The sequence below is a fragment of the Sparassis crispa genome (genome assembly GCF_003851025.1).
Source record: "Sparassis crispa DNA, contig_000004F, whole genome shotgun sequence".
NCBI lineage: Eukaryota > Fungi > Basidiomycota > Agaricomycetes > Polyporales > Sparassidaceae > Sparassis > Sparassis crispa.
In genome coordinates, this window is record NW_020939751.1 from 1800765 (window position 1) to 1825639 (window position 24875).

Below are 24875 nucleotides of genomic sequence, written 5' to 3' on the forward strand. Positions count from 1 at the left end.
ACTCCCAAAGCGTTACATCGAAGTTTGGTAGTTGTGAGCAAGATAAACAACAGTACTCTCTCCGATGTCTCCAAGGTCATCACCAATTCAGAGCCAACCGAATGTTGCATAGGATTGAGAAAACACTGGTTACATGTCAATTAGTAAGCGAGGTATCAACAAGATCCAAAATTCCGAGAACATCAAGATGAACATATTCGACCCAAGCGACCATGTTAGACAGGGACCAAGCCAATCTCCTCCCCCTCTTCGTTTTTCCTAGCATGCACTGCCCAGAACCCAAACTCGTACTCGGCACCATCGCCGTGACCCTTGCTTGAGTACAGCCAACTGTACTCAACATCCAATGAGAAATAGCCTTCGAACAGTTCCTGTACCTCACCCGTGGGCATTGCCTTAGCCCACACCCTGGTCATCTTGAACACTCCCTCAGCGGAGTCAAATCCACAGTGGCTGCCCTCGAGTGTCGTCGTGGCAGAAATACCAGGGGCTTCCTCAGAGGAACCGGGAGTTTTGAACTTCCCGCGTTCAGCTCTAGTGAACGATAGCTTCTTCTCCTTGGTGACAAAGTTGATCTCGACATCCAACGCCTCCTCACTCATCGGGTCCTCCACCTGGCTGCATTCAAACTTTCCTGCAGAGGTGGCGCCGGCAGGGAGGTAACAGCGACCGCTGGAGTCCGGCTTCGCCTGGTACGTCAGGATGGTTTTGTAAAGCTCTTCGTACTGCGGAGTGGTCTGACCCGAGGGGAGACAGACTTTAGTGAGGAACGGGAGGGTGGCGGCGTAAATATCGAAGTTTCCAGAAAACTTGGGCTCGGGTATTTCTGCCTCCTGCCGGGGTGGGGCACAACATACGTCAAAACGAGGCGTCAACCATAACCAGGGCTAAGTGGAAGAAATACTCACTTTGTCCGGTGCACTCGCGCTTGCTTTGGCGGACTAGAGGAGTTCGGCTAGGAACTTGGTATCTCCTTGTGCAATAACTACAGCACATACCTCTTCTGTCGCCTTCGCACGTTTCGCAGGCTTTGCCTGTGGCGCGTCCACGGTTTCGTCAGCAGTCCGCTTGCCCTTCTTCTTCGGCGTGTCCGCCCCCACCTTAGCCTTCGCTCCCTTCGTCTTCTAGACAAAAATAAGAGCTAAGGATGAGTTCTTGAGTAGATAAATATATAAACACAAACCGGCATTTTGCAAGGGAGATTCCGTCGTATTCGATATGCAGAGCCAACGGTGAGCGAGGAACGGTGGGAGGGTGAGAGACGCGACGCGACGCGTCTCGATCAGTTATTATGAATTACTGGTGTTTGTTCCCAACAAACAAATGCACCGCCGCAACCGCAAGCTGTACATTTCTCTTGTCTCCAAAGCATCGAGAGAAGCGCCGCCTCCTCGTGGCAGAGACCTTGCTTGCCACCGCATAGATTCGAACTTGAGACGTCGCGAGCCGAGTCGGGACTTGTCGTGCAAGATTCAGATGCACGGAAGGAACCGGCGGGGAGTCGAAAGGTGCGACAATTAAAGAGGGTGGAGGGAGACCTTGCAAGCATGGCAAAAGGTAACTTTGGAAACCATTCAGTTCAAAGTACTCCCATGCTGGCATGACACGTTCATTCCAGACAAGCACTTGTACCATACTAAATGATTTTTGCTGAGGTAACATTATTGTTATGAAGCACCGTCCGACACAGCTCTGCAGCCACGGCGCCACGGTCAGCGTAATCTTTCTTCCACGCAAAATGATGCGATCGTACGATTCACACCGATCTTGCATTTGCATTGTGCACTTGGATTGCATAGACGAAGGGAGTCGACGAAGGAACCACAATATTGTCGCAATGGATATCGAGGCGTGAGGATTTCCATGATTTCCTGCTAGTTCATGGGTGTCTGACATGGGTGTCGGTTGTGATCGTCGATCGTACCCGTAAACGACAATGTTCTTCACAGTTTCCGCAAAGCAGGCTATGCGGCGATTGACAGGATATGCGACTACTACTCCACCCTCCAAGGTCGCCCGGTAGTGCCGTCTGTTCAGCCAGGTTTCCTCACCAACGCGCTGCCCAGTATGCCTAGACTCATCACTGTAATACGGTCTTGAATATAAGGTGAAAATTTTAGCTAGCCCTCCTGAGGTTGGAGAGGATTTCGAAGTCATTGCCGACGATTTCCAGAAGCTCATCATTCCGGGTATGCCGAACATCTTAGTTTAAATGCTTTTGCACTGAGATTAATACGGTTATGGAATCGCAGGCCTCACTCATTGGCAACATCCTTCATTCTTCGCCTTTTTCCCGACCGCAGGCACATTTGAAAGCATGCTGGGTGATCTGCTGTCAAGCAGCGTCAGCAATCCTGGATTCAACGCAAGTTCTTCTACGTATGATGATTAATCACTCAGCTGATCAAATGTAGTGGCTGGCGAGTCCCGCTTGTACAGAGCTGGAAATGACGATGATGGATTGGTGCGCGAAAGTCCTCGGATTGAGCGACGAATTCCTCAACAGTTCACAAACTGGAGGCGGTGTTATTCAGGTGAGCTGTGGCAGCCGTCTTCCACCCTAATGCATGGATTGTGTCTAACATGCGTTTCGCTAGACATCATCCTCCGATGCCCTCTTGGTAATCACGGTTGCAGCGCGTGCACGCTATTTGCGTGAGCATCCGGGTACGAAGCTGGAGGACCTCGTCATGTACGTGTCCTCGCAGACCCACTCCATGGGCGTCAAGACGGGGCTCGTATTCGGCCTTGCGTGCCGCGTACTGGAAGTCTCTGCGGACGATGAGTATGGTCTACGTGGAGCGGTGGTGAAGAAGGCCTTGGAGGAGGACCTCGCCAACGGCAAGCATCCTTTCCTCGTAGGTAACCGAACACCTTTTTCCCTCTGCGAGTTTGTTTGGTTGAAGAATCTGTTTGATGCAGTTGGGTCTGTCGGGACAACTTCGTCCGGTGCAATCGACCGCGTGGGCGAGATCGGTGAAACCTGTGAGTGCAGCTCACATCACAAACTTCGGCTTAAAATTTATCACCTCATTCTCAGTGCGAGAATACCCGTCTATCTGGTTCCACGTAGACGCTGCGTGGGCCGGCGTGGCACTTTCTTGCCCCGAAAATCGGGAGATCGCCCAGCTCGCGAGCATCAACAAGTATGTTGACTCGCTTGGCACTAACTTCCACAAGGCATGATTGCATAACGTTGTCGATAATCCCGTTCTGTGCTCACGGTGTACACGTAGTGGGGCCTGGTCAACTTCGATGCCACGATGCTGTGGGTAAGAAGCAGAGAGGATTTGACAGAGGCGCTGGAGGTGACTCCACCTTTTTTGCGGACCAAACAGGGCGATGCGCGTATGTACATAATCCAAATGGCAAGCGAGACTCCTTCGCTGAAGCCGATTGTACAGGAGCCGTCGTTGATTATCGCAACTGGAACCTGGGACTCGGAAGACGATTCCGCTCGCTGAAGGTCTGGTTCGTGCTGAGGAGCTACGGCGTGGAGGGGTTCCAGAAGCACATCCGTAAGGTGAGCAAGGCTCCTCCTGCCAGTCAGCTCGAAATCTGAATTTTGCTTTCAGGGCATCGCGCTGAATAACCACTTCGTTTCGCTCGTATCCGCGTCCCCGCTCTTCTCGCTTGTTGCCCCGCCATCATTTGCGCTCACCGTATTCCGGCTGACGCCGCAGACCGTGCTGCCCGTATCTACGGCCCCGCTCACGGAATCGCTATTAAATGACGTAAACCGCGCGCTCTACGTGCGCATCACGGCGCGGCCGGAGATCCTGCTGACGCAGACGGTGCTTAACGGCACGGTCTGTTTGCGCTTTGCGGTCGGCGCAACACGGACAGAGACAGAGCATGTCGAAATGGCATGGCAGCTGATCCAGGAGGAAGCAGGGGTGGTCGTCGAGGAGTTGAAACAAAGATTGGCTAGCAGTGGTTAGTCCTCACTCTGGTATAATGCGGGCACCGTATAGAATCCAACTCCGTATAAATTGATACAAAGCAATAAAGTACCAAGTACTAAAGTAATCCTAGAAACCTGACGTACGGCGTTCGCACTATTGCAGTCCTCCAGAATGAAACGTCATGGCATACAAACCAATGATCTCGCCGAAAACCATTTGCCAGTTGTATCGGCCTTCCCCCAAGCCCTGTTGCATGTAGGAAGCTGGCAAGGCCAGAGAGCGATCAGGGTGCTGCTGCGCTCCGGATTGACTGAGGCATGCTCCGGTGAACCGCTTACAGCCTTGGACCAGAAAACGAAAGCTGAATGTCTCCCATAAGTGTATGGTTGTCAGTTGCCATTAGTACCTTGTCTGCGCGTGAGCAGGCACTGCACCATCTCCAGCTCGCTATCCAGATCCCCTCATCCCACCTCGACCTCTGCCTCTGCCCCGAGGGCGCGGCCCCCCTCGCACAGCGCCGCTATCCTCCTGCGGAAGGCCAGAATCATCCAGCTGCCCATCGCCCGGTCGCGTAAGGATCTTCGGCGGCTGTTGCTGACCGTCTCGCTGCAAGATGAACGGAGCTGGTGCAGGCGCCGCAGAAGTTACGAGAGGAGCGCGGGATATCTGAGGGAGCAGGGCAGCATTAGGCACTGCAGGCCGCTTCTCAGCCCTCCCTTTCCTCTTAGGAGAGGTATCCATATTACTACTGCTCGGAGTAGTTCCGGAGGCAGCAGCGGCGCCTTCGTCTGGCAGGGCACGCCCCTTTTCCCTCTCTCTCTTAGACTTACGCTCACCAGGCCCAACGCCCGCCTCACTCAGGGCAGCCTCGAACTGGCGTGAGGCGAGCCCGAGCATGGGACGTGTCCTCCGGGCGGGTGCCGGCTGCACAGGCGTGTCGCTTTGCGCTGCAGGAGCATCTGCGGACGCCGTTGTGGGAGGGTCTCCGACAGCAGTCGCTGTAGGGTTAGACGGGGATAGCTTGTGCTGTTGGCGCTCGCGAGGAGGACGCGGAGCCTTGGGTTGTGTTGAACCGGCTGGTTGCTTAGCAGGTGCACCAGTAGCGGCGGCCTTGGCAGGCGCATTCACACTGGGTGCACCAGGCTGACCCTGCTGTTGCTGATGCTGATGTGCAGCCTTTGCAGCTTTCTTTGCGGCCTTCTTACTCGTTTGTGACTCCGCAGGTTTCTGTGCCGGCATTTCGCCCTTCTTTTTCGCATCTTCCTTCTTCCCCGCACTATGTCCGGTGGGACCGGCCTGATCTTTATAATGAGGGTGATTGCGGACAATGGCTTCCTTGTCTTTCTGCGCCGACTTCTCGGCCTTCAAAGCTTCCAGTAGCGGAGTAGTAGTCGGCGGTGGCGGCGGCTGGGCTGCAGCAACTAGAGAAGGCAGTCAGGTTGCACACTGGGAGGATAGTACGAATCAATCTTACTGAGCGTATCCAGGTTCTCCGCATCGAAGGGCTTGGTGGAGCTGTCCTTCAGAGACTCCAGGAATGAAATGTAATCCTCGTCTGCTTGAGATTCAGGAAGTAGAATCAGAATGTCATGGATTATACGAACCCTTCTCAATGGTGGCAAGCCTGCTATCCGCTTTCTTCTTCTCCGCTGGTATCTTCTGGTAAGGCGCAAACTCCACCACAGCAATTGACTCATTTCCTGAAGTACGATGAAGACCCTCGAGTGATCATGAGGTTACCCGACGCACCAGCTTTGTCTCTGAACATATGCCCGTCGTACTCTCGGCTAAACTCCCCGAGAATCTCTTCATCCTTGAAGGTGATGTATGCGCGCGATGGAATGTTCTCCTTGTTTAGCCTGGCCTCACTCACTCTTTCAGACGGGATTCATCTCTGATGCTACGAGTCGCTCACCGTTTCTTGAACTTCCCCTGATAGTACACCTTCCACTGGACGGTGTCATCTGTAACCCACTTCTGTACGCTCTGCCAGAACACATCTTCGGGCAGATTGGGAGGCAGCCGGCGGACTACGGTCTTCAAACGATCGCTCTGCGGCTTGTTCACAACCTTCGCCTTCTTCTCTTTCTCCTTGGCCTTTGGTTTTAGGTTGGGGGCTGGGGCTGCATTGCCATGCTCGGTGGGAGACATCTTGCTCGCTGTTAGCCTGGAATCGCAATGGCGGGCAATTGATGAGTAAGTCTGTCGATGATTTGACAATACGGAAGGAATCGGTCGTAATGTTACACGACAGCGCGCGTGTATACGAGCGGCACACACAAGTGGCTCACAAGCGCCCACATCCGTTCGAATCGATATTTTTTCCACCTCCACATCATGCATGCGCCATATATGATGACAGTGATACAGTGATACATAGTATGCATTAGCGTCCGTATTTACAATAGATACAATGACATGAGACGGAAGTGAGCAAATACACCTCAAGCACGAGACCTCATAGTGCCGTTCCACGTTCGAAACTTGCACGGATCTCTGCAGTGTACTTGTCGTAGTATCGGGCAATCTACAATGCAGTAAGGTGGTCAGAACATCGACAAGTATAATGAGTGAAGCAAAGCCCGTACCTTTTTGTTGAATACCCGGTTCCTCTCGTTGATGTATGTGATATCGCCCTCGTCTTCGTTGAGCCGCTTCCTGGAAAACTTGCTCTTCTTGTCGATACTGAAGATGTTACACAAGTTTTAGACCAAGGTATAGAGAAATTATAGAATGCGCACTCTCGATTGATCTTGCCGACCACTCTGTCAATAGCCTCTTCGCTCGGTTTGTTGTCCGCATAAAGAAGGCTGTTCGCATCACGATAAAGATATTCTGCAGCAAGTTGTTGTTGCTGACTGGTCGGTACCAACTGAAGGGACGGGAGTGAGCAGCTGGAAAACAACCACTGGACCACGTTGAGCATACCTGCATTGACGAACCAGCTTTCGGGTCGAAATCATTCAGAGACGATGGGCCGTTGCTAGACTTTACTAGCGTGCCAGGTGCCAGACCCATCGCAATCTCCTTCTGCTTGTTGTAGGCAACCAAATCAGGCTTGATCAGGTCCAAGTCTTTCTTATATCGCCGTCGAGCAGCATGAGCATCATCTGATGACAGTAGCTTACAATCAGCCGCATACGGAAGCCACTGCGTATAGTCAACGCACCATGAAATTCATAGTCTGCACGTCTTGCCTTCCGTGCTTTCTTCTTCTCCCATTCATCATTCTCCTCTATCGTCCACTCCCAGTTCTTCTGCCGCTCAACGTCTTCGCCCCGCTCCTCCGCGTCAGCTTTCGTACGCAAAATCTCCGCCAACTTCCGTTGTCTCTCCAGCCGGGCAGCTTCTCTCGCAGTAACTTTTGCTTTCGTGCTTTCTTCTATAACGGATGCACGGTTCGCAAGAGCTGAAGAGCGCTGCCATGAAGTCAGCGGGGAGTGCCAGATGGAACTCAAAGGTGAGACAACACACCATCTTCTTCCGCAGCTGGTCCATCTTCGCCTTACGCTCCTCCACAGTCATCTTGCCTTCACCCTCCTTGTTCCCCTCTGTCTCGGCCTCATCCTCCGTGCTTGTCATCTTCTCGACAAATTCTTCCGCGGCTTCTGCGAGGTCGTGAAGCACATTAACTGCCGCTGAAGGCCCTGCGGACATAATTAACTACAGATCGTGTCAGGTATAGATGAGGGCCTGAGCCTGAGACTGTAGGGTGATGGGTGATGGGTGATGGTTAATGGGGAGTCAACTTGAGGCGGAAAGGCGCGAATAGGCGCTTTGGCGCCACAAAACAGTGTTGCTTACGTAGAACCCGGATTAGGCAAGTACCTATGTTCGAATTTCTCTCTTACGTGTCTCTGATTTCAAGGCTGACTCTGAATCTCTCGTTCTCATGCTGCTGAGTAGGGGATATACAGGCATAATATCAGACATTCTATTCTCTGTATCTCTCTTTAATCTGGTCTCTTATCGATGACTTTCGAGGCTGTCAACGAATCCTGTATGCTCTTGCTACCTAGTGCAACGGACTACTGGTACGAAGAAGCTCAAGCATACATCGTCGACGGCAAAAGATACAACTCTTGTTCTGCTGTGTACAATGCTTCTACTTCCGTGACAGGTTTTCCATCAATGTCTTCCCCTTCCTTGGCTCCAGCCAGTGACGTTCGTCACCAGATATCTTCCACTGGTGCTGTTGAAGCCATAAGCGCAGTTAATTATGACTCGTCCTACTGCTCCGCGCAGGGCCCTCTTGATGTTCATTTTTCTCTTTCATCTTCTCGTCTTCTTGCTTCCACCTCATATGAGAAAGCTGAATTGTCATGCGCTGAGGACCGCACCTTCGTCAGCACTTCCAAGTCTTGGAGCGCAATGCTTGACTCAAAATTCGATACGGACAGCCGGCTCCTCTCCTTTGTATCTCAGCCGCTATTACTTCCTCGTGCAGACTTACTCGACTCTCTGCCGTTGCTGTCTGATGCGCCAGTCCGCCAGGTAGTCTCTGTGTCTGAACATCTCTGTCAAAATAGATGGTCTTCTACTATCCCTCTTTCATCTCTCACATTCCTAGGAACTCTTGGCAGTGGTGCTTCTGGAAAGGTCCTTCTGGCCGAACACCCAGCGCCAACTCCGGATGCTGGGACGAGCGTGTTCGCGGTGAAAGTATTACAGAAGAGTACGATGTCTGACTTCGATGTGCATGATCTACGACACGAGATCGGATTGCTGGCTACTATTGCTAGAGAAGATGAACTAGAAGAGGTTGGCAAGCATCGGCCGTTAGGATTGGAATTCGTGCAGAGGACCTTTTGTAGCATGCAGAATACTGCGCATGTCTTTATCGTGATGGTGCGTCGCGATATCATATCTATTAATTTGTCATGATTTACGTAGACTCGAAACAGGATTACCACCCTGTGCCACTCTCCCACCCAGACATCCTCTACCAGCTGCGTCTGCGCTGGCCAACGACACCTCCGCTCTTGTCTGTCTCGGTATCTCTGCCTGTCGCGTTCACTTCATCTCGTTCAATTACTCTCCCTCACGACGAAGCGCTGCACACTCTCCGTCTACTCTCAGCAGAGCTCGTTCTAGGCCTGGCATTTCTGCACTCTCGGGGGATCGTCCATCAAGACCTGAAGCCGACAAACGTGATGGTGTCCTCCGCTGGACATGCAGTCATCACTGACTTAGGTTCTGCTAAGTCCTTACCGCTTCTGAAAGACCCTGACGGCACCTGCGTTGCATCGTCTTCAACCGCTTCGTCCGTGTGGACTTCATCTTCTCTGAGTCGTAGTTCGGGCGACTATCAGCCTAGGCGCTACCGTTCCATCGTCGTACTGCCGCACGAGTCTGTTTCTTACACTCCTCAGTATGCCGCTCCTGAGTTGCTGGGAAGCTACCCCCGGTATGACCCGGACGAAGTGCTCGAGTACGACGAGAGAGTAGACTACTGGAGTCTCGGCATCATGCTGCGCCAACTAGCCACTGGGAAACCACCCCAATTGGATGAAGCCAACGACGCATGGGAGAGGCTCAGCGATGGAGATACCCCGAATACAGCCCCGGAAGACCAGCTCGGTCTCGCTGGAGACCTCGCAGCCTTTGTTGCAGCTGTGAGTATTCGTTTGCCTCGGTGACTTACTGCGACTGCTGATGTGGTGGAAAGATGCTCGCTCATGACCCAGATGATCGTCTTAACGGGCCTGAAGTCGAAAAGCATCCATTCTTTGACCCATTGCATGACCTCTGGGACGAGATCGCAGCATTGCAGCATCCTCCTTTTCCCGAGCACTCCTTGGTGTCCGTGGACGACGACGACACCACCCTCGACTTAACACCCGAAGATGCACCGGGAGGAGCTGAATGGAAGCCAATGCCGGGTACTGTTAGACGCATGTTCGACGAAGCCGCCGCTCTGTCAGACATTCCTTGGACGAATGAGTACGAACCACCAGTGCTCGACGAGGATGACTCCGATTATTACTCTATGGTGTGCACGGGAAGTTATCAAGGAGACGACGGGCAAGGTATTCTTGAGGATGGCCATAACAGGGAGGCTTTGGATATGGTTAGACTGCAGGCTCCAGGTCCGCTGCATGGCGAAGAGGACCTCCCAGAAAAAGGATTCCACGAAAAATCGTTCCCAGTGGTGCGGAGTGTAGTCCCGAGTCCGCCCGTCACTTGTCTCCCTACACTCTGTCTATCTGCAGATCTTGCATTGCCAGGTGTCAGCGACGTCATACCTCCCTTGGCACTACTTTGTCATGATCCTTCGAGATCTCATCTGCCACCTCCGGATTCAATGGATGCACCGCCCATCGTGGACATGATGATGCTGCCTACTTTGCCAGTTCCCGCTGCCCATTCCCTTCGTCGACGTTCAGGTGTGCGCAATCTGCGCAAGGTGTTCAGGACTTCAGCCAAGCCTCATCGTCGTCCTGCCGCTAATCCCACTGTCGTGTTTGATGTTTCCTACCAGGCACCTCAGACGCTGACCTGGGCGTTCGAGCATCAGATCACCCTTGCACTATTGACCACAATGGACTACCAGCGCACTGTTCGGGCTGCGATCAAGTGCGTTAGTGACGAAGATGCCAAGGCCAGGCCTGCCAGTGCTCGGCTCAGTCTCAAAGGCTTCTTCCATAGAGTCAAGCAGCTGATTCGCCATTGACTGGCTGGTGCTTCCCCGATAGTCTTAAGGTCGTTTCAGGTGCAACTGCTGCACCCCGTTCCTCGATCGACACCTCTGTGTCATATAGACCTATCTCACTACCGAAATCTGCTTGAAGTATCTTATTCACTATCGTTATGTCATCATTCTTGTCCGTCCCTGTAAAATTCCACCTTGCCTGCCAATTACCTGCTCGCACGTACTTCTCCGAGCCACGTTCACCCTATATGCCAATTTTTCATACCACATACGAAAGAGCTCAAACCTGAGCTAGACCGTAGATGCAATGAGGACTATTCTCTCATATACACGTTCCACACTGGGCGGGTAGAGCGACCGTGGCCTGCGTTTTGGGCGCTCAAGGTGAGATTAGGATAAGTACGTGACATCGCAACCGCGCGCAGCCTCAGTCGCTGCCTATCTCGTCTTTCCAATATTCTCACCCTCCCAATTGTGAACAGAGACTTTGAATCTGACGCAGGTAGAGGGCGAAGACTCGATCGCCAGAACGAACGGACCAAAAGACATTCCATTCAACCGTATCCACAGGAGAAATTAGTGAACTCATACAACCTCTACCGTATACATGCCTATGCTTAAATAATCGCATACCCTGGGAGAGACGCAACTCTGTAGTAGGCGTCTATGCGAAGATTTGAAACTCGGGTTTTGCTAGTCTTTGGTTCCAATCGCGAAAGTCACTTTGCGTAGGGCGTCTTTACCTTTAGACTTGCGCGGTCCGCACTCAGATTTTGTCGTCGAATCCCGTGAGCGTCGTTCAGAGCAATGTGCATCAGAACTCAGCATTCGCGGGTGATCGTCATCACCTTTAGGCCTGTTGGCCTGTGCCAGCCTCCGCCTCTGGTGCCTTAGAAATTCCTCCGTCAGCACTATTCTCACCTGTTGCAAGCATATTTTCATGGGTGTCATGCCGGAGACAAAAGCCTTCTGGGCCAGGGCGCACATGTCAGTGGGCAGCAGAGACATGAGTTGGCGCCCAGATGACTGAGCGTCCCGCCCAAGTATGCCAACAGTCTCTTTTGGTGCTTGAAGTTCGGCAGGGTTGAGGGAGCAGTAGTCCGCTGGGGATGTAGTTGACAGTGCTTCGGTTGCTATTGCATCCCCTAGACAGCATGTGAAGGGTCCGGCCATGCTCCGCAATTGCTTGATCTGCGTCCGACGCGGTTATCCACGAAGGAAATTGAACTATGTGCGAGGGTACGTACGTGATTCAAGCCGGTGACTACGAGCTTTGGTTTACAATGGAGCTGGAAGAGTGCACCGGTGTTTCTGATAGCTGCGATCACCTCCGCCTCTTGATCACACTGGACGGGACACAGTTGACGAAGCTTTCATGCATGTCAGCGTCGTGGTCAGTCCCGAACAGTAAATGATCGCCAACCGCTTGAAAATCGTATGTAACTGCAGCCGCTCCGGTGTCGCCAGAGATTATTGCATGCAACAGACTCGATACCATGACCATATTGGTGCGTATGCCATACTGGTCGTGGAGCATCTTCGCAGCAATTAGACCTTCTTTCGTAGCAGGTATCTGCAAGAACCATGCAGTAATCTGCCGTGGCAGGACTGGTTGAACTTACTGAGATAACGATGTTAGTGCTGTCAAAACCCCTCGATGTAAAGATTTGAATCAACTCCGTGGCCTCTTGTATGATCATATCGGTGTTATCTGAGAAGAAAGGGTCGATGAAAGTGTAATGGTCCCTGTCTGGCACACATTGCATAATTGTTATCCCGAGATGAAACACCTGCCCCGCAGTCAGTGAGGTGCAAAAAGAGGACAAGAGCGATATTTACATATAACTTCAGGAGCCTTGCCGTGAGGTCCTGATATGAGCCTACTTTAGAGCTTCTGACCAAATAGTGAATGTTAGCTTTCCTGATGATTTGTATCGGTGACTCACGACTCCGCCATCAATTCTTGCAAAGCATCATCAAAGCAACCGCGATAGTCTTCCCTCTTTATAGCCTCCCATGCGAGAGCGGGGGTGAGGACGGTTCCGTCGAAAGGGGCTGTACATAGAGCTGTAGTTCAACGCATTAGCACGAAGCGACCGATGCATCACATTAGCGACGTACTGCGGAAGTCCAACGTCTCCGACAGGAAGCAAGTGCCGTAGGAACGCAGACTGTCCCACAAGGTGGACGACTGGAGAATTGCTGGAGCAGCTACAGACCTGGGCCTCGACATGTTGTGGATGCGAACTGATGCTCAAGGTGTAAGGCAAGGTCGGTGACTGTGGCCAATGAGTGTGAGATTCTGAACTTGCATATTTATACCCTTTCCGCACCCTATTGTGCTTGGACATCTGTCGTGGCGTCATTGATGGAACTTCCAAAGGCATGCCACTCACCCTGCCGCGTTTTTTATGCACAACGCCAATGAAGTTCTGGCCGCGAGGCGCTGCAACCACTGGCAGTGGCGTCTCCGTGGTGACCGTCGATTTTCGTTGGTGCTTGGGCCACCGATATGCGTACGCCTTTGTTCCGCTTTCGCCTGTGCCCGCCAGCCATCACAAAGAACGTTTCTGGCACGCACGACCAACGAGGCCCCGATATGCCTTAAGGTGGCCTCAATCTAGATGGCGAGGGTGTGACGTCATTATAAGTCCCACAATTGAACAAACCTGAGATCTGCAACTCAATCTTCTTTCCTACTGGAGACACACTCACCATGATACACTTTGCTAGATTCGCCAAAGGTCAGCCGTTAGGTGCAGAAGAAGAGAAGAGTCTGCCGAAACGTAGGAGGATGCCGCGCTCCTTAGTAGCATTTTAGTGTACTGCAAGCTGCTGGCAGGCGTACTGTCGAACAGATAACATCGAAGCTCGCACATGAAGCTGGTAGCTTCTTGACGATGAATCGATGACGCATCGCGCATGTCGTGCGCCGTTACGTTCAGAGTCTGACCTGGAAAGCGTGACCGTCAATGAACGAATTACTAAAATTAGGACCTGGCGCACGAGTATCGGTCGAAGGACGTGTATTAATGAGTGTAAGCTAAGTACCATCGCCGGCGTCGTATATACGTCGTGAGCAAGCATGCATATGTAGGTTTCATGAAGAGCAACTGCTAGGCGGAGCATATATATGAGCGAGGCAGAGGAGCTTGGGTCAGAGACACGTCCCGCGACTGCGCAAAGGGGAGGATATAAACTACCACGATAAACCGACCAAACACCAAGGGGTTCAACCATAGATCAGAACGCGCAGACCGACAAGTGACAAAGTTGGAGAAGATAACTAACCCACCCGGAAGAGAAAGAACAAATATGGAAGGGCCAAGTTCAGAAGAACATCGCGGCGAAAACTGCGACGGCGAGACCGGCAGCGCCTGAGACAGGGCTAACGCCGACGATGCTAGCGCCGTTGGACTTGCTGCTCGTGGCGGTTGCGGATGCCGAGTGCGAGCCCGAGCTCGCGCTGCTGGCCTTGGACGATGTCGCAGACGGAGTGCTGGACGTAACGGCGACCGCGGTGGACGAGGCAGACGCGGCAGTAGTCGGGCCAATGGGGGCAGTGGACTGGCCGCTGATCTCGGACGACTCCGCCGCATCGAATTGGCCACTCATGCCGCTCAGCCTACGCAAAACATTAGAGCATGCTCACGATTGTGCAAGGGGGCAGTAACACTTACGCGAACTTGGCGGAGAAGGCCTCCTCAGGGTAGTTCGTACCGTTCTGGAGGAGGCTAAGCGACTGGAAGCGGATGAAGCTGTGGACAGCGGCGGTCAAGAAATACACCATATATGGCAGAACATGAGGATACGTACTATTCATTCGATTCGGGGCCTATGGTCGGGTCGGGGGTGAAGACGATCGAAGTAGTCGACGACACATTGACACTAGCGACGATCTGCTGCACTTGCGTCTACAGTGGAAGGCAGAAAAAAAAGTCAGTTCGTTCAATTCTAAGTAGACATAACCGTATTACGAAGAACGAGGCCTAGATTGCGACATGCAATTTTCAGGCACCAACGAGGACGAGCGCCAAACGAAATCAGCGACCACTCCGGCGGTTACGCGTAAAACGCAATGTCAAATGCACAAACTCTCCCACCGACGTTGACACTTCAATCACGGCGTAGTGATAGATACGAAACAAGAACGAAACCTTGTACACACCTGGACAAGGGCGTTCCCAACAAAGATGCCCACCGACGCGGTGCCGAACTGTGTCAGAGACGGGTAGTCCCCGCTATCCTGCCAGGTGATAGTCTGCTGCTGGCCAGCGGGCCAGGAGGTGGTTGCAATGGGCTCAGTGATCTGAAAAATACTTGTCAAACGAAGATTCTGCGTGGATGAGAAGACACGCACGTAGACATTGGCGAGAGCCGAGGGAACGATAGCAAGAGCGGCGAGAAGTGCGGAAGCGAACATTTTGAGCAGTTTCTTTGACGACAACGAAAGGAATGTGGTGCTGAAAGAGCGAAAGGACGCGCTGGGGAGCGAGTGGATTGGCAACGGGGAGTGTGTTGTCGTAGTTGAAAAACAAGAGAGCTGGCGCCATACAAATAGCTTTTGCGGACATTCAAAATTCGTTGATGGATGTCCGCATATAGCTGGCAGATTTCTTTCCCAGTTTCCGCGTCGTGCGGCAGGTCCTGTCGAATAAATCTCAGGCATACACGGAACTCCCGAGTGCGTAAGTTTGCACGGCCAGAGTCAAGATATGTCTTCCAGCTGCTGCTGGAGTTCGATTTTCTCCCTCGGTATCAATTTGTGTTGTTCGCATCATCTACAATATGCACGCTTTAAATGCTCATGTGTTTTGTGCGCTCAGGACTTTATCAGGCCTCATTCGCTACCTTCATGGACACAATGCCGCGGAACGAATTGATAGCCTGTGGTACACCGTCCCCTTTCATTGACATCTTCAAATATTGATTGCAAACCTAGGGTATTGGGCATTCCGGCGATACGCACCTCACGCAGGATCACTTTCAGTCTTCGCCATGAACTACTGCTTGGCAGAGGCTCGCCTAACTTCTGTAAACTGAAGTTCATGCGGGATCGAGGCGGCAGGTGAAGGCACACGATTGCATGGACGTCGCACCCGAACGTGCGCCGGAGCCTTCAGGAATATGGACTCGTTCAAGTGACGCGCTTCAGATCTCAGAAGTCAGGCTACGCGTCGTTCACTCCCAATAATCCTCGCCGGGAGCGTGCGAGCCTCGTGTGCTTGCGGTAACGTGAACGACCTAGGCGATCGCGTTTCAGTATGAAGACGATTGAAGACCCTTCGGTAGAATTATTACTATTGCGTGACTTGTCGCAGGGGTGAAGTTGCAAGGGAAGGACGGTACCTCCGACAGCGCTGTCGAGGGCTGTCGGCCTAACTTCCCAGATACCACCATCTATTCTACAACCAAAGGGGTCAAGAACGATAGTGACAGGATCCATTCATAAGCTTCCGATTTTGATTACGATATGTATGGTAGAAAGCCACGAAGGGATCCCTGTTCTTGACCATAACCTTGACCATAATGCCAATCGCTCCGGGATTGCAAAATGTCGTTCGTCCAGCATATCGTGAAGCCCAAATAGTGTCTGTTCGTGGGGAGACTTGGTAGAAGTGCAACTAGTAAGTATATTGCTTTAATATTATGCTCTAATCTCCGGGTGCTCTGAAGGGATCGCGGCACAAGATGTAGCCGGGCGCAGGCCTCCTCGGTGGCTGCTGCCCACCGAGGAGCCTCCAAACAAGAATTACATTCGGGTTTGACCCGTTTTTCCTGAGAGACAGGCTATCTACACATAATGTACTAGAGGTGGGATGGTGGGTCGCTCGAAGAGAGGCTAGCGGGCCGTCAGATGAACGTCAGACTCAGAGGAAGGATGTTGCACGACCGGAGTCTCACCTAGTGGGCAGCCTGATGAAAGTCAGAGCGAGAGTGCCCTCCCCTGTCAGGTCTGAGTATCGCTGCTCGCAACGGAAGCAGGCAGGGTACGGCGCCGACCGGAGTCAGCGCGGAACGGCCGCTTTAGGTCGTTAGCACAGCGCGTTCGATTAGACTTGGTAAATAAATACTATTAACCTCGATTAAAGACGCGTAAGGTGTCACGTGGGGCGCGTCCTCGATCGCGTTCCGTTTCGGGAGACGGAAAAGTACTAGACTGGCCACCCTCTCCAGCACTGCCGATTTTTCTCTCATTTCAGGACTACTATTCGTTTGAAGGTGAGCGGACGACGCTGAAATGACAACAGGGTCAGCATATTGTATTACGCTGAATAATAGTTCGAGCCAGTTGTCAACTCAATCCGGCGCTGAATACATCACCTCCGTCCTGATCGTGGCAGAGTGTCTGCATATACAACCAAATGGACGGCAATGCCCAATTTTATGATTTGGATCGACAACTGGACGATCTCACGAAGGTGTGTTCACCCTTCCTGACCGCTGGCAGCTCAGGCAAGGCCACAGTCTCTGTCGTTTAGTCGCGAGGACGTGGGTATCGACTTAGATACGTCACATTGATTCCTGTCTTGTTTACACATGCCGAGTCTGGAGTGTGATCATCTTTTTACCACGATGAATCTTAATACTTGACTTGGGACATTGTGGCCTTGCTTGACCTACTTGTCTCGCCCTCTATCTCGCCTTACTTGAACTTAGAGCTGCATAAACATTCCTCCTGCCATTGATCTTCAAAATACCTTCGCCCAAATCTCAGGCACTTCTCGCCCAGTCTCCGAATCTACATCCGCCTTCCAATGGGACTGGCGAGACCTCCCCTCTGGTGCCTCTCTGCGCGAGAAAGCGTGCGAGAGAGCATGGAAGCGTTGCTTAAACAGAATAAATGTGGGTTCATCATTTTCCAGTATGCACTTTTGCTTACATGTCGAGCCTGCTTTTCCCTGATATCCATTGACCACTTGTCTCGAACGGCTCCACGACCCATTTTTTGACAAACCATCGTCCCCTTGTGCATAATTTACTTCTTGTGTGGCCTTAACTCACAGAAAACCGTGAAATCAATCCATGCTCCGCTCGCTAGCGATATCGCCGTATGCGTGCACGCCGCACACAGCGGCGCAAACGTCCTTCCTGGGCTGCCATATCCGGAGCTGCCTGTTATCACGCTTTCAGGTGCCCTTTCTTTTCTCGCTCGTCTGTGAGCTTTCTCCCTGACGATCGAAACTATCATTGTCACGTATAGGTGGTACACCATCCCTGTACAACTCAATTCTCCATCGCATCACCTCTTTTGCGCCCAGCGAGTCTCCTGCCCTTCGTTCGCACCTACATCCGGCCGAATGCACGTCCCTTCTTGCGGCAATGCGCGCTCTCGTGGGCGGGTTCGTGCCTTCAAGTATGTCAGCTAATTATAGTCATAACGGAGTATCGATTGTTTGATGAAATCCTATTGATTCTAGGCGGTCCTCGAATGAGACGACCTGCAGCAGCACTCGCAGGGTATGATATCAGTCTGTTAGAGGTGTGGTACGCTTCGCTTGGTGGGTTTCACTTTTGTTGTTCCTGCACTCGAGTTGGTATTTCCGGTATACCTGGGTATCTGACCTTCCATGTTGTGCTGGCTTAACCGCTGCAGACGAAAAACAGCCTTTGGTAATCTTTCTGCACGACTTCGAGCAATTCACTCCAGCGGTCGTTCAGGATGTCTTTGAGATCTGCAGGTACGTTCGTTGTGTGCACTGACTTCAACGACTGATCCTCCTTGTCGACTATGTCCCTCGCCAACTAGCCTCCATGTCCCGAAACTCCCGCTCGTCTTCATCCTGCTGCTTTCTGGGCTCTCTTCGACCGCCGCACTGCAGAACTATCCCCGCGTGACGCGCGCTCTTCTCCATGTCCATCATTTCACCGCACCATCTGGGCCTGCTGTCGTCGCCAAGGTCCTCTCCAAAGTGCGTCCCATGTCTGAGCTATGAGGCACAGTTATGCGACGCTGATCAGTCCATGTTCCCCTTCAACGCATTCGTTCTGTTTTGACACTCCCATCACGCACGCTCCCGGTTGATGCGGTATATAGACATTCTTTGACCCAGCTTTTGAACCAGATGTTATGCTTGGCCCCTCGGTGCTGAAGTATCTGCTGCAATTCCTCCAGCGATACGGTGGTGGGGTTGACTTCCTGTTGACCGTGCTCCAGGTACATTCCTTCTATTTTCTGTCTACCAGTTCGTTCGTTCGTTCGCCCATCTATTTCTGACATTATTCCAATAGCTCGCCCACATGAAGCACTTTACAGAGCCCCTCGCTCTCCTCACGCATCAACCTGCAATGAGGGACGAAGCACTCCAGTCCCCCGCGTCTCGTCCGTTTCTGTTCGCGCTCTATACACGGCTGCGCGCCCATAGTCTTGTCCCAAACACAGATCCGAATGTGCCGTTTGGTTCGCCAAATTCCCAAAATATCAGCGCCAATGCCTCCGCGCTTCTCGCTGCCGTCTCCGCCGCTCACGTCACTTTTCGCCGTGCCGCCCGCAGGCTCCGCCATGCGTTCGCGGCGATGATGGCCGTGCAGCGCGCGCTAGCAGCTGACGGCGGCGGTGCAGGGGTGCCTGGCGTAGTGAATGGCTTCAAGGGAAAGGAGCCAGAACGACCAGTTCACGAAATAGGTGCGCGAAACGGGATGGGCGCCAAGGACGGGTTGGAAACGCTCGACCTGATGTGTGCTGTGCTGAGAGGTCGCGCCGGGAGGGAAGTGAGGTATCTCACGGCTGCTATCGGGTGCGACTGCTGTCTTCTCATGTTATTGTACCTGCTGACCACATCGTATCTCACAGGAAACTCTCCTCGCGAAAGCTCCGTATCGTATTGCAGGCCCTTCTCGCACTCTTCACAGGAGTCGAAGACGAGAAGCATGAGCTCGAGGCGCAAGCCGTGTGCACACGGTTGGAGGCCGCGCTCACACAGCTGCCTGACGATGTAGCAGATGTCCCTTCCAGAACTGCACAGCTCTCCGTGGGCGTGAGTGAGTGGTTGGTGGAGTACCTGGAGTACGACCTTTGTCAATTCAGTTTTGTATGGCTCGATTTATTGACATGACATGACACCCCCAGGGCGCGCCTCGTGAGGCTAGAAGAGTATCCACTATGGGATGTATGGTACATGGGTTCAACACCTTTCCCCGCAGAGGTGCATCATCATATGAGACTGCTTCCGCCCGTCACTAATCTCGATTCTTTCAGCTCATCAACCCCGCGCCGCGTGCCACAATCATCTCGGCCCTCCTCCACCCATATGCCTTTGCCGACGCACACGCAGAGCTCTTCCGCACGCCGAACTCACTTCAGGGCGACGTGCTTGAGGAAACGATCACTATCGATGGGGAAGGCGCCACCCGTGCGCTGTGGGAGCTCCCGGACACGAGCATCCTCTTCCACAGGTGCGCAGAGGCAGGACGTATGGTGAACGTATACGACTGGTTCCAGGCCTTCGCTGTCGTCCTGGAGGAGCAGCGCAGGCAACTGTGGCGCATGCACCGTCGGGCGGAGGATCGGCCCAGGAATGAGAAGGGAAAAGGTAAGGAGCGGGCGGCGGAGATGGAGATGGATGGGGGTGGGGAAGAGGACGATGAAGGAGAGGACGATGAAGGAGAGGACGACGACCAGGGTGAGGACGAGGAGAAGTGGAGGGTGGAGGTGCAGGCCCGCTTCATCCGCGCGCTGCACGAGCTGGACTACATGGGGTTCGTAAAGCCGACGGGTAGGAAGGCGGACCATATTGTGCGGACGACTTTCGACGTACCCGACTAGTATCTGTTGGCCGCTGCGTATAATTGTTGAGGAAGTGTGTCGATGGATGCGTGAGTTGCTAGTCGACGTCGCCGTGCACATTGATCCTCAACCCATTAAGTTATATCTACCTTGATGCCATGACATTAAGACTGCGCAGCAGAACAGCGGTCTACCATGAAGTTCAAGGTGAACACTGCTAACCGGAAAAGTAACTCCATACTAAATATCGATTCGGTATTCCGGATAGGTTGAGTGACACCTGCGCGAAGCTCCGCAGTGTACAGCTATCTGAGCTAAAACTACAAAAATTAAATGTTTCAACAACAAAGGGAACATATATCGCACATGCGAGTGCATTTGTGAGGTCTGACTACACCGCTGATTCTCCTGGTTGACATTTTCCGAATAGGATCTCATATACCACAGCAAATTTGCACCCACTGGTCAGCAAATATTCATTCCTAGTAACAACCTATGCCAACCCCACTGCCTGTGCACCAGAGAACGACCGTACATGGTAAGACAGTTACACAGTAGTAGCCAACTCTCGCCAACCATCAACTCACACATCGTCCTCACTTGTCCTGCGTTATTCAATGTTGTAGTGGATAGCTCTCACGATTGTTGTTACACGCAGTATACTTACCCAAATCATTGTTCAATTTGTTGATTGTATTCGGAGAACACAGATACATTCGAACTCCTTGGGATTTGAAATCTGTTACTTTTTCTTTCAATTGTAGTTTAAAGCCCTGAATGAACAGTGAGATAATAACACGAACTTAGAAAAGGAACACTTAAATACCACAAGAGAGCCCAAACGGCACACCTGTTGGCCAAGGGTATCATACCCGTGCTCTTGTAGTAAACGAGCTCGGACACCGGAGGTACGAACCTCTGCAACACGATCTCAAGTACTGGGCTTGGACAACCACGCGTCGACATATTCTTGGGTGACAGGAACATTGTAGAAATAAGCGGCGCTACTCATCAGAGTGTTTCCTGGGAAGAGTTGCTTGTTGAGGACTGGTGTCCCGCCGTGTCTGCGCCGGATGTTGTTTACAGCAATCGCTGCAACGACGCCAGCGATAAGTCGAGGTTTACGAACATCCAGTGCTTGATGAATGGTTAGTGAAGCACATAGCAGCAAGATAGTGCAACCGCCCACCTTCCTGTTCTGTATAAGCAGGAGATGGTCATCTGGTTGTTCATCACAGAAATATCAGGCTTAGCATCTACAGTTCGCCCACACCTCAGGAAGTCGATCTATCTACACAGATAAATGATACGATCTGGTTCATCATATCCCAACAAGGAGAATAGAAAAGCTGCGCAATCATCGGGGTTCAATTCGGTGGAGTTCGGGACAGGAAGTGGACCCCCACCTTTCTCGAGTCTGTTCAAAATTCGAGCGTCTACTGCAGGAGGAGGGAAGTTCGTGGTACCGAAAAAAGCTGCCGCATCGACGTCTTGCACGCGATCATTTAACGTCCAGTCACTGCCAGACCCAGCGGAACGCCATGTAGGAGATAGGCCATGATTAATTAAAAAAGATAGTGGCTTGGTGTAAGATACAGCGGTTGAACTATACGAGAAAGTTAGTTTGTCGTCGTAAAGAGGGATCATCACAATGAAGGCAGCAACTTCCTGCACAGGCACTCCTTGAACAGGGCGAGTGCTCATAGTAATATATGACGTCATATCCCTGTCCCGCCACAGCACGCATCGCATGGACTGCGTCGCCCGTATAACGCGCTTGCAGACAGATTAGTCATTGCTACACGGCAGAGTTCTCCAGAGCCCTCCCCCAGTTTCTGGTGTCCGGGACGTTAATGAACTACGCGCCGAGCGCCCCTTGCGCTACCAGTTGTGGTAACAAACAGCGTGGTCGCTCATCATCAGTCGTGAAGAATACATCCAACCGAGAAAAGGTTGAGACGCTCTCCCGCCGAAGGGGACGCAGGGTGACTCCTAGGCGAAGAAACCTCAAGTCCACTTGTGAATGATGGCTTTGCGCGAAGAAGCGAGCAATGGTAGAGTGAACCAGATGTTAGACGACACACTGCACACTGCACTTCAGTGAAGATAATGCTTACGTCCAAGGTCTCTCTAGTCTCTCCAGTATGCAGGGTGCTGCGCGCGTTGAGCCTGTTATTGTCAACAGTCGATACCCGCCTGAAGTAATGGAGCAATGTCTCGCAGACCGAACGACACTTACATCGCTAAGAAACAGTTGACATAGACTGGGGGACGACATGGGGGTGACAGACATTAACAACGAGCGATTTGCTAGACTGACACTGCGCGACGCACGCTTTCCGAGCACGAAGTCGACAGAGAGCGGCACGCCAAACTTCTCCGGTAGGGTTGCAGTCTTCCACGAACAAGGGATGAGAATGCCGCTAGATGATGATGCGAGGAGAGGAGGCTCACCAATATGATACTTATTATCGCGCAAATCCTTAAATAATTATCGTGTCAAAGTGGAGTCATCGGCTGCCAGAGGTTGGAAGGGTGGCATACGCTGTGATCATGCCTGTGTTTACCGTGTATAGCATCAACCGGTTGATAGAGCAGTCCATCCTGTGCCATTCTACGGTGAATCCATCGGGACTGCAGACGCACGTCCAAACCACGCACGAGTAATAGCCCGTCCTGCAGTAACTCAAGAGGTAACACAATGATGCAGCGATGACAACGTCTACAGCGGCTGCAACGCTGAGAGGCATATAGGTGACCCACTGGAAGGCGAATCAGGACAAAGTGAAGTGACAGCGACTCGAGAAGAGGTTTAATCAGAGATGCGCGTACATGATATCGAGCTGAGAAGGTAACGGCCCAGGTGTCGAATTGCATTCTTAGGCAATGATAAGCAGGTCGACTCGGGGCACTAGCGCGTGCGACTCACATCTCGTAACTGAGCACTAGCCAGTTCCTGCAAGATAAATGGAAGAAATACCATGACGAGACTGTTACCGACCTGCCGATGCACCTGTTGAGCCAGGATAGTACTCAGTTCCAGTATCTCGTCCGGATGGCAGGAAACCGACCGTATGCTATCAGTACGGATACTCCCTAACAATGTCATCCTGTCATTCACGAAGCTACAAATGCAGGAAAACGCGTCGAACAACTTACCACTAATAAGGGCATGATTATACGCACCAGAGGGCCCTTAGTCTCGATGGTATCAACAAGAGCAGCCACTTGAATGACACGTCGTGTAAAGAATCATGATTATCAGCTGCAGGGCGTGGCAAAGGAAGGATGCACCCACGCACAGACGAAGATCCGGATAGCGTATAACCTAGACATAGTTTCCAGTCCGCAGACCGAATCCTCAGTATATATGAAGATAGGTACTTACGTCTCGACGGATATCGTGAGTATCGCCTATGTAGGCGAAGCTATCAGCAAAGTAGAGCATGTGAATCAGTGCCCGGGTTTGTCGTCATACCTGTGTTACGATCTCCGCCTACAGTCAGAGCGGGTTAGAGTCGCGGTAGGTGCATTTGAGACACATATCGAGCTGACACGTGCCTTGAAGCTCCAGACAGTATAAAGACGCGCTAATGGGTCGGAGTAGTCATTCACCAGATAATGATACACCATGTGTGCGTAGAAGGCAAGGTGCGCCGTGTCTAGCAGCCTAATACGTGCCGTCGAGAATGTGAGATATACCCAGGAAGAGGTGCCGTGAACGTCGAACGAAACACACCATAGCCAACACACGGACAGCTTGTTCCGCACACAGTCGCGCGGGTACCAGTGAAAATACATGGCAGACTGGATATTTGTTATGCCATACAGACTTAAGGTATAATTTCAGGGACTTCAGCATCAGACGTGGAGGCAAGGTCTGACACGTACCTCGCAGCAATCAGGAGTCCGATGAACAGACTTCCGTAAGTATCTAGCTCTCCCATTTCTGAAGCGGGCAGGCAGGGGGATCGACAAGGCAGGGATAGACAGGTGCCTTAAGTTCACCCCAAGTGCACGGGCTGTGGAGATGATTCCATTTCGGAGTCTTGACCTGACCGATGCGAATTTGCTCTCGGCGTTCTCGGGTCTCCTTGGGATAGGGCAACGGTCCTGAGGTAGGTATGTAGGAACACTTGTAAAGATGTCCATAACACATCAGGGGTAGAGATGGAATCTCCCGGGAAAGATCCCGAACTTCTGAATGGAGCCTTCGTACATCCTGATGTTACCCGTGAGAATGGACGTGAGTTCAAATTGCGATACAACTGTAGGGAATATATACAGTGCTGTGCGATGATTCTGCGATTGCATGAACTTCCATCTCCATCTTTGACGCTGATATACAGGCACTACAGGAGGATGTTAGATGAACTGTGATGTTGACGGATAACCGCTCTCAACTCAAAGAGGTGACCGCACCTGGAACACGACATCGACATCACAGTGGTAGCAGTAGTAAATCAGTCTCACGGAACTGCCAAATGAAATTCAAGCGGTGGGATACGTGGACACGACACGCAAGGATCGCTTCTATCCTGCTGGAGAGGCATTTCGGTCGAATGTTTCAGAGCACAATGATCCAACATGC

At 52.1% G+C, this 24875-nt stretch overlaps 9 protein-coding genes across 9 annotated transcripts; 4 read left to right on the plus strand and 5 right to left on the minus strand.

The window, feature by feature from the left end:
- Positions 1-215: 215 nt before the first annotated feature.
- SCP_0506280 (hypothetical protein) lies at positions 216-1189 on the minus strand (the record flags this gene model as incomplete). The annotated part of the gene is made up of 4 exons (XM_027758685.1): positions 216-833; positions 909-941; positions 999-1124; positions 1184-1189. The coding sequence occupies 4 exons, from the start codon at positions 1187-1189 to the stop codon at positions 216-218; spliced, it is 783 nt and encodes a 260-aa protein (XP_027614486.1).
- Positions 1190-1837: 648 nt separating this feature from the next.
- On the plus strand, positions 1838-2392 carry SCP_0506290 (hypothetical protein; the record flags this gene model as incomplete). Its single annotated transcript, XM_027758686.1, has 4 exons — positions 1838-1851; positions 1950-2065; positions 2121-2189; positions 2253-2392. 4 exons carry the CDS (start codon positions 1838-1840, stop codon positions 2390-2392), a joined length of 339 nt encoding a protein of 112 aa, XP_027614487.1.
- Positions 2393-2447: 55 nt separating this feature from the next.
- SCP_0506300 (predicted protein) lies at positions 2448-3941 on the plus strand (the record flags this gene model as incomplete). Its single annotated transcript, XM_027758687.1, has 7 exons — positions 2448-2534; positions 2598-2862; positions 2923-2985; positions 3041-3146; positions 3284-3348; positions 3405-3523; positions 3576-3941. The coding sequence occupies 7 exons, from the start codon at positions 2448-2450 to the stop codon at positions 3939-3941; spliced, it is 1071 nt and encodes a 356-aa protein (XP_027614488.1).
- A 411-nt stretch (positions 3942-4352) lies between these two features.
- On the minus strand, positions 4353-6056 carry SCP_0506310 (predicted protein; the record flags this gene model as incomplete). Its single annotated transcript, XM_027758688.1, has 5 exons — positions 4353-5326; positions 5380-5460; positions 5510-5605; positions 5655-5764; positions 5821-6056. The coding sequence occupies 5 exons, from the start codon at positions 6054-6056 to the stop codon at positions 4353-4355; spliced, it is 1497 nt and encodes a 498-aa protein (XP_027614489.1).
- A 307-nt stretch (positions 6057-6363) lies between these two features.
- On the minus strand, positions 6364-7562 carry SCP_0506320 (Pre-mRNA-splicing factor syf2; the record flags this gene model as incomplete). The annotated part of the gene is made up of 6 exons (XM_027758689.1): positions 6364-6432; positions 6494-6590; positions 6647-6777; positions 6834-7015; positions 7075-7324; positions 7380-7562. 6 exons carry the CDS (start codon positions 7560-7562, stop codon positions 6364-6366), a joined length of 912 nt encoding a protein of 303 aa, XP_027614490.1.
- A 345-nt stretch (positions 7563-7907) lies between these two features.
- Positions 7908-10578, plus strand: SCP_0506330 (kinase-like protein; the record flags this gene model as incomplete). The annotated part of the gene is made up of 3 exons (XM_027758690.1): positions 7908-8753; positions 8810-9520; positions 9574-10578. The coding sequence occupies 3 exons, from the start codon at positions 7908-7910 to the stop codon at positions 10576-10578; spliced, it is 2562 nt and encodes an 853-aa protein (XP_027614491.1).
- A 672-nt stretch (positions 10579-11250) lies between these two features.
- On the minus strand, positions 11251-12790 carry SCP_0506340 (hypothetical protein; the record flags this gene model as incomplete). Its single annotated transcript, XM_027758691.1, has 7 exons — positions 11251-11748; positions 11805-11927; positions 11981-12130; positions 12180-12347; positions 12397-12451; positions 12504-12624; positions 12679-12790. 7 exons carry the CDS (start codon positions 12788-12790, stop codon positions 11251-11253), a joined length of 1227 nt encoding a protein of 408 aa, XP_027614492.1.
- A 1097-nt stretch (positions 12791-13887) lies between these two features.
- SCP_0506350 (hypothetical protein) lies at positions 13888-14980 on the minus strand (the record flags this gene model as incomplete). The annotated part of the gene is made up of 5 exons (XM_027758692.1): positions 13888-14182; positions 14238-14315; positions 14374-14471; positions 14726-14866; positions 14918-14980. The coding sequence occupies 5 exons, from the start codon at positions 14978-14980 to the stop codon at positions 13888-13890; spliced, it is 675 nt and encodes a 224-aa protein (XP_027614493.1).
- A 1942-nt stretch (positions 14981-16922) lies between these two features.
- Positions 16923-20323, plus strand: SCP_0506360 (hypothetical protein; the record flags this gene model as incomplete). Its single annotated transcript, XM_027758693.1, has 12 exons — positions 16923-16979; positions 17218-17403; positions 17565-17691; positions 17762-17914; positions 17979-18059; positions 18155-18239; positions 18308-18470; positions 18596-18715; positions 18790-19295; positions 19352-19564; positions 19628-19703; positions 19757-20323. The coding sequence occupies 12 exons, from the start codon at positions 16923-16925 to the stop codon at positions 20321-20323; spliced, it is 2334 nt and encodes a 777-aa protein (XP_027614494.1).
- Positions 20324-24875: the final 4552 nt, after the last annotated feature.